The following is a 12,031-nucleotide window of genomic DNA, read 5'->3' on the forward strand; positions in this document are numbered from 1 at the left end:
CATTCTCCGAGTTCATATCAGGGGAAAACTCGGGAGAACTCGTACGGTGTTTACCTCGTACGGTGGGGCAGGGGCTTTACATCGTCATACATTAGGCCAGAGAAGTTAGGAAAAGTTTGTTACTGTCCTTTGAAATCCAGTTCAGGATCGAAATAAAATATACCACTCACTGTTCAGATTCATACATGAGAAATTGTTTCTTAGTTGGAGAATTGTCGGCTTGTATGAGAATCAAAGATCACCAACTTGAAGGAATGCAAAGAGTAGTAGGAAGAAAACCAAACTGTTTACTTCAAATGTATTTAAAACTAAATAATGCTGAGTGTATTTATAAGACAGCAAGGAAGACTACGATTGTGATCTATCTGATTAAACCTTCAGAGTGCATGAAACCTATTTAATGAACATAGCTTTCAATTTACTTCCCTTGAAAATTCTTCCGCTATAAAAGACAGAACCTGGATGCAAATCATCAAAAATGCCATGTAACATTCAATCAATAATGCCTTTAAGTAGTGGAATCAGATTACAGACGAGTTATTTTAATCTTCCAAAAACTTTGTCACCTTATCTTGTGAAATATCAAATTAAAATCCAAGGTACTGGAACACCAAAAATCTTACAATAGTGATTACTGAAAATTATAAATAACAGTCCAAAAGGTTTGTAAATAATCCAAAATGGCAACTATTGTGTAGTCTCCCAGAACAATAAAGAATTGGTCTACAAGTTGTTGTAAATCTTTTTAATTCCTGGCAGAATGCACGATACAGAAATAGCCCTTACATAAAGCTGTCAAATACAAAATACTATACTTGCCTATTTCTGCAAGTCTTATGATCTACTTTTAGGATTGGTTTGCAAGACTCAGGTTTCTTACCATCTCGCTGGACTTTACCTGTTCATAAAACACCAAAATAAAAAACTGTAACTGCAACATTGCCACAGTAAATAAAACACTCATTCAGAAACATCAATATAATTGGGAACATTTTAATTCACCATAAAGGTCAATGTGTTTTGGCAATTCATATCATCAGGGTTTAACTTGGTTTTGCATTTTATGTTGGAAGACAACACCCTAACCGAACCAGAACAAATGTGCTATTCCTGATACTGCTGCAATACAAGATCAATAGATGAAGTAGACATAACAAGAGTTGCTGCAATATCCTACTTTAAAAAAAATCAATTTGTGTTTTCCCCAGATAGATGCATCAAATATTAAACTGGCAAGAACAGATACCATACTTGATTTTTTTTCATTCTAATGCTTTAAAGATTTTTCACTGGGTCTCACATCTTTTTGGTCTCCAATAGTCAAAGTAACATGGTTAAACGTGCTTGATGTTTAAATTTAATGTTATTTCCAAACTTGAACTTCAGCTGTCCAGCAGGCAGATACAAGTGCTGCCTGCACACTGCGGCTCGATTGCTGAGGCTTGCGTGACCTTGGGCCTTGGAATTAAGTCACCGCAGTTTGATCAGTTTCCCAGTTGCTACAGGAAAATGATTGGATGTGAGGCGCAGCATTGCAGCAAGAAAGATAGGGGGGAAAAATGCCAATGAATGATGCAAGTTGTTTGACATTCACCCTTTGGTTGGGATCATGGCTTGCATGCTATCAGAAATTATGATGGAGATTAATATCTGTAGGCATGCCTATTTTGAGGAGTGTTCTCCGTAGAACCTTTGGCTTAATGAAGTCAAAAAACTGTACAACAGTTGGCACTGTTCCATGCATTTCTCTTGAAGTTGTTGAATCATATCTACAACATGGTTGGATTCCATACACTTAGGGAGCAAGACATCCTAGTGTTATCCCACTACTACCTCTAAAAACTGCCTTCATTTCCCAAAGCAGGTAGAGTATTGTACTGTTCCTAATAGGATTGTCTACATATTGTTTCAAAATAAAATCACTCTTCAGATGCATGTAACAAATTCTAACTTAAATAAACCCCTTGCACTGAGGCAACCTTGGTCAATATTGAGAAAGTTAAATTCCCCACTAATACAACCCTATTGCTCTTACACCTCTTGTATTTGCTTACGTATCTGTTCCTCCAATTGTTGCTGACTATTGGGAGGCTCAGAGTTATTACCCCAGCAAAGTGATTGCCTTTCTCTTTTTCCAAAATTCTACCCAAATGGCATCATTGGCGACCCTTCCACATTGTCTTCTTTAGGCACTGCCGTTGGGTTCACACAAATCAGTAATGCGACTGCTACTATTATTTTGCATCCCTCTTTCATATCTGAAATCTCTATACCCGGGAAATCTCTATCAAGTTGCCGGTACAGCCTTTCCTAAACTCTATTTTTGCTACAGCAATAATTTCTTAATTCCAAATGCTGACCCACGTTCTAAGCTCATCTGTCCTACTTGTGAGGCTCTTTGTATTACAGTAAATGCAGTTGAGCCTGCCAGCTCTCTTGAGCTGCCAAGTATGCTCCTGTCTGCTCGGTGCACTGGATCTGCCCAATGTATCCTCTTCATTAGTCTCCCCAACAGCTGCACTGCCACAATGCTTCCCAACCCCATTGACAAATTACGTTAAATCCTTTTGAGCCGCATACCCAAATCTTCCTGCGATATTGGTCATCTTCCAGTTCAGGTGTAACTAATCTTTCTTATCCAGGTGACCCAACTCCAGAGGTGATCCCAATGAACCACGGACCCAAAGCCCTCCCTCCAACAACAGCTGTTTAGCCTCCTTAAGCCTCCAGAAGAGAATTCCAGAAAGTCACAATCTCTGCAAGAAGAAATCCCTACACACTTCAGTTTTAAATGACCATCCTTTATCTTGGAACCATGTTCCCTTATTTAAGATTCTCTCACTAATGGAACCATCTCAGTAGCATAGGTAAGAATCATAAAGCATAATATCCAAAGGGGCCATGACAAGTATGTTTCAGTGATTACCTCCTATTCTTCTAAACTCCAGAGAAACGGATCTAATTTTTCAGCTGTTCAAGAATAACCATCTCATCCCAGACCAAAATCCATGACGTTCAATGCAAATTTAATGCACCAGACTCCACTCAGCAGGCTGTGTTATTTGCATGCCTGACAACAAACTCCAAAGATGCAGGAAGAGATTACAGCCTGATGGTGGAAAGATTTGGGCATGTTCTTTAAATTCGGTGGGGAAAATTACAAATTCTCTACGGACTCTCTGAGAGTCTTTGGCTTTGGCCACTTAATGTGGAGAAGGAGCGTTTGGAATGGCACCAAGAACTTTGAGTGCACATAGATAGTGCACGTTGGAAACACAGCATGCATTGGGGAAAGTGTTCATCATCTCACAAACTACCCACCAGCCTGCCCCTTCAACCATCCTTTGCTCACATTGTTCTCTTTAATCACCTCAGAACCCACAGAATTGTCATCCTCAATTCAAAGGAACTGTCTAGGAAGAAGAGATTTCCCAGCATTGTTACTTGTTTACAATACCAACTTTTTAAGTAACTACATTGTTATTGCTGTGTATAATCCATCAATATTTTTCAACATCCATAACATTATGCATGCTAGAATGGATAAACATGAGAAATACTGCAGTCCTGATCCAGATTACAATGTACCAGATGATGCTGTTTATCTTTGCTCATTTACTGATTTCATCTTTCTTTCAGACTGCCTGCATTTTTTGATTACTCGTCCCAAGCCTCTTCATTCTCCTATCAAATTTGTCTTCCTGTTACAGGCTCTCATTTTCTTTGGGCATAGTTTAATGCAAATGATTCAGCTGTCACAACTCTGTCAATCAATTAATTCATGAATGCGATAGGGATTTCATTTAGAAGCCATTGACAGCTATTAATGTTAGCCATTCCCAAGAATATAGAATCTTCAAAGTGCATTGTAACACATTCTCTGTTGATCCATTTGGCTTCCATTCGGAAAATAATGATGTTATGGTACAGGAATTAATATATTGCAGGTATTTTGTCAACACATTTGAGTTTTATGGGATCAGTAAAATGCTTATTGTCACTGTCAGAAAAAAAGACATTGGTAGGCACATTTCAAAACAATAAATGATGTGATTATGATGTTCAGAAATGTGTTCAATATAGTTGGTGAGGCAGAAAGAAAAACATCTATTGATTGTGTCCATGAAAAGTGGGCCCTCGCATCTGCGTATAAAAATTCAAGGCCCAATGACTTTTTGAAATACACTTTGTAAAATCCTCGAGCAAGAGGCTTGCACAAAAGCTAATTTCCATAAAAGAATGAATCTGTTTTTTCTGTTTCTAAATGAGAATAATTGCTTGCTGCAATCAAGTGCTCCATCTGAAAAAGCCATTTAGCCTTCTGAGCTTTTTCTATCTCATTGTATCAAATAGCCAACAATCCATTATTTTCAACGGGAAGCAACTGAAGCAATGCGACTACTTTTGCACTACTCCACAAAAAGTACATTTATTTTTAAACCTAATGACCTTCATTTCGTTTTATGAACAGCTATAATTCCACTCTATCTCTAAAAATTCACATGATGTCATCCTGATTTTGCTGGAGACTAGTACAGTCTAGAACCTACAGGATGCAACTGATTTTACACCTGTATCCAAAGTATCTGGTGAGACCACACCTGGAGTATTGTGTTCAGTTTTAGTCACCAAATTTGAGGAAGGACATTCTTGCTATTGAGGGAGTGCAGCGTAGGTTCACGAGGTTAATTTCCGGGATGGCGGGACTGCCATATGTTGAAAGAATGGAGCGAATGGGCTTATATACACTGGAATTTAGAAGGATGAGAGGGTATCTTATTGAAACATGTAAGATTGTTAAGTGTTTGGACACGTTAGAGGCAGAAAACATGTTCCCAATATTGGGGGAGTCCAGAACCAGGGGCCACAGTTTAACAATAAGGGATAGGCCATTTAGAATGGAGATGAGGAAGCACTTTTTCACCCAGAGAGTTGTGAATCTGTGGAACTCTCTGCCTCAGAAGGCAGTGGAGGCCAATTCTCTGGATGCTTTCAAGAGAGTTAGCTAGAGCTCTTAAAGATAGCGGAGTCAAGGGATATGGGGAGAAGGCAGGTACGGGGTACTGATTGTGGACGATCAGCCATGATCACATTGAATGGTGGTGCTGGCTCGTAGGGCCGAATGGCCTACTCCTGCACCTATTGTCTATTGTCTACAATCCTTGTGTACCCTAGGACCAAACATGTCCGGAGCATCAAGATGGTTAAAGACATCGTTAAGCTAGCAATACCAGCACAATTTCATGGGCCACAAAAGTCCATCTCATGAAGCAAAGCATTTATATATCATGCAATCCTAAACTGCACTTGATTTTCATTTTCTCACTCCTGCTTTATCTGCTTGATGCCCTTACCCAGTGTTTTTGTTTGCAGTCAAAAAGGTGCTGGTACAAGTCGTTCCTTGCTGCTGGAGTCTTAAGGGGATTACCATCCGAAAGGCTGCTTCAGCTGTTCAAGGTCGACACAAAATGATGGAGTAACTCAGTGGGTGAGGCAGCATCTCTGGAGAGAAGGAATGGGTGATGTTTCGGGTCGAGACCCTTCTTCAGACTGATGTCAGGGGAGGGGGCGAGACAGAGATAGAATGTAGGCGGAGACAGTAAGATTGGTGGGTGAACTGGGAAGGGGAGGGGATGGAGAGAGAAACCAGGGCTATCTGAAGTTAGAGAAATCAATGTTCATACTGCTGGGGTGTAAACTAAATATGAGGTGCTGTTCCTCCAATTTGCGCTCTGACAATGGAGGAGGCCCAGGACAGAAAGGTCAGATTGATAAAATTTGGAAAGCTTGTTTTTAAGTTAAAAGAAATGAAAGTATGCCAAACCAGCACATACCGTAACAAGAAAAAGTACTGCCCTTACTTAACAAAAGTCTAATTCACGAATCTCCAGTTGTCCCAGCACCTGAATTTTTAGCATATTATCATATCATTAATATATTAAAGCTTGTGTGTGTGTGTGTGTGTGTGTGTGTGTGTGTGTGTGTGTGTGTGTGTGTGTGTGTGTGTACAGAAACAGGGAAATGTTTACATATTTCAGTAGAGATTTTCCTTGTGATTTTAGAAATCCACTCCTCTACATTTGGTACATTATTTTCCCAACTTTTTAATTAAAATTGTTGACCAATCTGGTCTTTTTTTCAAAAATCTGACTGCTGCCCAGCTGCTGACGTTACAATAACAGTCACATTTTTACATCTCCTGGGAGAAAATTTCCTTATGATTTCAAAAATCCACTCCTCTGTAAATTTGGTGAATTATTTCCTAAGATATTGAATAAAATTTATCATCAAACTGACATTTAAAAAATATATAACGGTTGCCCAGCTGCTGACCTCTCAATGCCTTTGCTCGTGACCCCGCCCACTCCGCCGCTCTGGATTAATGCAGCTGCTGTCAACGCGCATGTGCACTTTTCTACGAGTCACGTTACGCCCCCCCCCCGTTATATCAAAACGCGCAGAAAGAACGAGCGTTCTGCAGATCCGGAGGTCACTGCCGCCGCTCACAGCCGCCCGCTCACCGGAGGCCACCGGCTTGCTTCTGAATCCTCTCCATTTCCCCCGCCCGATCATAGAACATGGTGGCGGCGGCCATTTCCCCCTTCTCTCCACCCCCTCCCCTCTCCCTTCCCCCCCCCTCCCCCTCTCAGCCCTCCTCTCTCCCTCTCTCCTCCTCCCCTCCACCCCCCTCTCCCTCTGTCTCTTGCCCCTCTCTCTCTCTGTCTCTGCCCCTCTCGCTCTCTGTCTCTCCCCCTTCTCTCGCTGCCCTCACTCTCTACCCCCCCACCACCCTCTTGACGCGCCTGCGAGTTGGGGGCTATGCGTCAGTGGATAGGGCGGTTATGGGGTAAAAGGAGCAAATTAATAATATTAATATAATATTAAGGGGGGCAGTTAGCGTGCGTGCGGGGGGTAGTTAGTGTGTCTGTGGGGGTGGTTAGTGCTTGTGAAGCGCATGTCGCCGCCTCTCCCCCTCCCCCCCGCAACCGCGCGTTGGGAGAACAGACCCATGCACTTGATCTAGTACTTATTAAAACTCTGGATGTTTGTCCTTCTTGCTTTTCAAACTTGAACCTTTTCTGTGATTCACATCTCCTCGAAAGCCCGACGCGGTAACGGAGAAATGTTTACATATTCCGGTAGAGATTTACCTCATGATTTCAAAAATGCCCTCATATGAAAATTTGGTTAATTATTTCCAGACTATTTTTAATAAAAATTGTTCACAAATCTGAATTTTTTTTCAAATCTAACTGCTGACGTCACAATGCCTTTGCTCGTGGCCCATCTGGCTCGTGGCCCAGCCCCCCCCCCCCACGGCTCTGGATTAAAGCAGCTTCTGTCAATGCGCAGGTGCACTGTTTTCCATGAGTTACGTCACCAGCCTCCCCCCATTCTTCAAAAGGCTCAGAAAGAATGAGCAAGTTCTGCAGATCCCAAGGTCACTGATGCTCAAGAGCTTTCCGGCTCTTGAAGAACTTTCTCTTCCCACCCACCCCACCACCCCTCTCTCCCCCACCTTTCTCTCCCCCTTCCCCCTCCCTCTCAACCTCTCCCCCTCTCCCTCCCTTCCCCCCCTTCTCCCCGTGTGTGTGAGGGGTGGTTAGTGTATGTGTGGCGCCGCAGGCCCCTCCCCCAACCAACCCCCAACGGCGCGTTGAGGGGACGCCAGAGATGCTGCCTGTCCCACTGAGTTATTCCAGCATTTTGTGTCTATTCTTGATCTAGTATGAAATAAAAGCCAAACAGCCAAACTCTAATTTTAAGATTAGCTACTAACTCTAGGATTAGGGTTAATGAGTAATTTCATATATTTTCATGTATATTTTCAGTGTTCATATATTAGCCCCAAATTTATTATTTTTATTCTGATCCTGAATATTTCATAACTAGAGGGAAGGGTGTGTGCATTTATGTGTCCAATGATGTTGGTGAGGCAGATAAAGAGATATTTATAGATTATATCCATGAAAAAATGAGTTATTACACTTATTTTAAATCAGCAAAATCCTCTGAGCAAACACTGGGCCAAAGACAGTCATGAAAACATGGCCTCTGCATCGCCTAACCAACAATCCTTAAACACTGTCCTCCTGATTAAATGTTACTGATTGCGTGCACAGTAGTCACTTTCCCCTTAGCTAACAATAATCATCGTCCCTTTTGATCTCTCATTTTCACATCCTACCCTTCCATATCGTGTCTCCCTCTCCCCTGCCACTCAGTCTGAAGAAGGGTCTCGACCTGAAATGTCTCCCATTCCTTCTACCCAGAGAAGCTGCCTGTTCCGCTGAGTTACTTCAGCATTTTGTGTCTATCCTTAAACAGATGCCTGATGGCTGACAAGTTTATAGAAACACTTCTCTGGATATGGAGCCATGAATGACATTGCAGAGCTGAAGAGTGTTGCTGGATTCTCCACACCCTTCCCCTCATCTCTTTTGTTTGTCAATTATTTTATCCCCAGCCTCTCCAAGTCATTTCCTCTTTTCCATCTAACAATAAAAACCCTTTTCACGGCTTGATACTTAAATAAATGAGAAACAGAGAATGTCTTCAGGTTACTTTTTGGAGTACCCACTCCCAGTTGCTTCATCAGGCCATACTTTGCCACAAATATAGGAAACAACTTATTTTAAAAATGTTGTCTGTAAAGTTATAACTTATTTAAATGGCATTATGCAAATTAATGCAATGTATACCTGCACTTACCTACTGGTTTTCACAAGTGCTTACCATGTGGTACTATTATCTGAAAGGGTTTGCTTGGGTTTTTCAAGTTCCAAAGGGTTAAACTACCATCTGAATGGCTGCACATAAATTGCTTCCCTTCATGATGCCAGCTGATAGAATGGATAGCCTAAAAATGAAGTTATAGTGAGTACATTAAAAGTTAATTTGCATACTAATTTTCACTTCACATTCAATTAGAACTTGGACCACGAACCCACCAACTCTTTTGTGGTCTCCCAACTTCCCCCTTGTGAAGTCAACTATTATTTCCTTGGTTTTGTTGATACTGAGCTAGAAGTTGTTATTGCTCCACCACTCAACCAGGTGTCCTATCTCTCTCCTGTAGGCTGACCCTCACCATCCGTAATTCAGCTAACAACCGTGGTGTAGCCAGCAAATTTATAGATGGCATTGGAGTTGTGTGTAGCCACACAGTCGTGGGTGTAAAGAGTAGAGCAGGGAGCTAGGCATGCAGCCTTGAGGTACATCTGTGTTGATGATCAACGAGGAGAAGGTGTTGATACTGATCCACACACATTGAGTACTGCCAATGAGGAAGTCAAGAATCCTGCTGCAAAGGAAGGTACATTTGAAGGGGATGATACTGTTGATAGCGGCATAGTCGATGACGCATGTGTTCCTGTTATCCAGATTGTTCAGAGGTGAGTGGGTAGCCAGTGCGATGGCATCTGCAGTTGGTTTGCGGCAAATGGCAAATTGAAGCGAATCCAAGTTTGAGGCAGGAGTTGATTCGCGCCATAACCAACTTCTCAGTACATTTCATTACAGTGGATGCAATTGCTACCTGATGCCGGTCATTGAGGTTGATCACTGTGTAGGAAGAAACTGCTGATTTAAACCAAAGATAGACATAAAATGCTGGAGTAACTCAGTGGGATAGGCAGCATCTCTGGAGAGAAGGAATGGGTGATGTTTCTGGTCGAGACCTGAAGAAGGGTTTCAACCCGAAATGTCACCCATTCCTTCTCTCCAGAGATGCTGCCTGTCCTGCTGAGGTAGGTCACAATGCTCTTCTTAGATACTGGTATGATAAATGTCCTTTTGAAACATATGGGAATCTGCAGAAGTAAGTGGCTGAAGACACTCTTGAGTACTCAAGCCAATTGATTCTTATAGGTCAACACTTGGCCACGCAGTGTCTGGGCCAGAAGCTTTGTGTGAATTCACCCTCATGAAGAATGCTCTGATGTCACCTCAGAGACTGAAATCACAGGACAGTAAGGACTCGTATGAAAGTGCCACTGTTCTACCTTTAAAAGCATGCATAAATGCTCATCTAGAAGTGATGCGTCGTTGCCACTTATGTTATGCTGTTTTGCCTGTTTCGAGAGCCCTGCCACTGCTTTCGAGTGGCCATCTGCCACTCCAGTTTAGTCCAGAATTGTCTTTTAATCTGCTGGAGGGTAGAGATCCCATGCCTCTAAGCTTCAGTCTTACCTGGTCAATAGTGATGGTCAACTAAGCACCTAATGATCAGGGAAAGCTTCATGAACATGGTCACTCTCAATGACGGAGGTCCAGACAAGTGCTCGAATTGAGACTGAACTGTTTGTAACCACACCAAGGCAGAATATACTGTTATATGTTTAAATTTATTATTGTCATATGTACCAAGGTCCTGAAAAGCTTTGTTTTACATGCTATCCAACCAGATCAGATATACCATACATAAATACAATACTTCCCTATCCGAGGTTGGAGCAAGCAGCCAACAACTAGGATGCATCACCCATGGTCAGTCATGACCGAGGGGGGCCTACCTACCTATAAATACAATACTTCTCAGCATTGCAGCGCATCAGTTCCTGAGACAAAGTCCAATGTCCAAGGTGAAGTGGACAATACGCTAGCTCATGAAAGGAATTTCCAGAACTCTGACAACTGTGCGGATTGTGGTTGTTTCCGAGTCTGGTGGTATGCGCGGGAGCAGGAGGAATAAACAGGGTGGGACTTTGATTAGGTTGGCTGCTTTTCCGTGGCAGCATCTACAACTCAATGCAATTTCTATCTGCCAGGTAGATTGTTAATCTTGACTTCCTCTAGAATCCCCACCATTGAAGAAGTCAGCCTTCAGCCAGTATATTCCACCTTGTGCTCTAAAAAATACTGCCAGGAACTCAAGCAAAGGCTATGGGACCAAACAATGCCCCAGCTAGTGTACTGAAGACCTTGCCTTCTAAACTAGTTGACCTCTAATCAAGCTGCTATTGTACAGCAACATAGACATTCTGTTCAAAAAAAGCAAGGGCAAATCTAATTTGCCGATCCTTCACACAAATCAATAGTAGTGTGATAAAAGATGCTATCAACAAGACTGAAAATACTGAATTCAAGAGTTAAGGTGAGAGTGACTGCTCTTAGACCAACAGTACCATTGATTGTTTTAGAATCAAGGGAAAAAAACATTCTGGAGTCACACTAAGGACAACAATGATTAAGATTGCTGCTGTTCAATAATTTCAGCCTTAAAACTTCACAGAAAGATTCCCTGGGCGCAGCCCTAGCTTCAGCCAGTGTTGAGTTGCAGGTTCCACCAGTGACTCCTGAGTTTCCCCTGGATGCCTCTATTTCTTCCCCTCCTTTACTGTATACCAAGTGTAGGTGGATGAAAGGAGGATCAGGGTGGAGTGGCTGGACAGTTAAAAAGAATAGATCATAGAGTAATGAATGGATTAATGGAGTTGCTCTGAGAGCTGGCATGAACTTGATGGGCCAAACTATTTCCTTCTTTGCTGCAATGAAATATTTGAAGTTCATTGCCAGGTTCCAGAAATGGGGATGTTCACTAATAACTCCACAATGCTCAGTTCCATTTGCAACTTCTCTGATAAACATATAACAAATACTGTGAATGTCATAGGAGAATCAAACCATGAATTATCGTCTGGTAATGACCACTGACTATTTGACACTTACACGTCCGTGCATGAATGGTGCTCATGGCTTTCTGCATGCAGGCGTGGTTACTTCTTTCTCAGAGTGTAGCAATGTTGGTAAGGTAGGGCTTTATTCCTTGGAGTGCAGAAGCCTGAGGGGGTGATCTTACCGAGGTGTATAAAACCATGAGGGGAACAGATAGGGCGAATACAGTTGTTTTTCCAGAGTTGGGGAATCAATAACCGGAGGGTATAGGTTTAAGGTGAGAGGAGAAAGATTTAATAGGAACCTGAAGGACAACCTTTTCCATACTGAGGGGGGTGGGTATATGGAATGTTTTCCAGAGGAAGTAGTTGAGGCAGGCACAACAACATTTGAAATACATCTGGACAGGTATATG

The 12,031-nt window shown here is 42.2% G+C and overlaps 1 protein-coding gene across 3 annotated transcripts in view; it reads right to left on the bottom strand.

The window, feature by feature from the left end:
* stxbp5l (syntaxin binding protein 5 like) overlaps positions 1–12,031 on the bottom strand; it is a 221,755-nt gene that overhangs the window by 93,779 nt on the left and 115,945 nt on the right. For all 3 annotated transcript variants that reach the window (XM_033033427.1, XM_033033425.1, XM_033033426.1), the window contains exons 8-9: positions 8,737–8,860; positions 820–898 (exon numbers count right to left, since the gene is read on the bottom strand). In XM_033033427.1, coding sequence (XP_032889318.1) covers positions 820–898; positions 8,737–8,860 — 203 coding nt within the window. The remainder of the gene's footprint in view (positions 1–819; positions 899–8,736; positions 8,861–12,031) is intronic.

The sequence above is a fragment of the Amblyraja radiata genome, chromosome 14 (assembly GCF_010909765.2).
Source record: "Amblyraja radiata isolate CabotCenter1 chromosome 14, sAmbRad1.1.pri, whole genome shotgun sequence".
NCBI lineage: Eukaryota > Metazoa > Chordata > Chondrichthyes > Rajiformes > Rajidae > Amblyraja > Amblyraja radiata.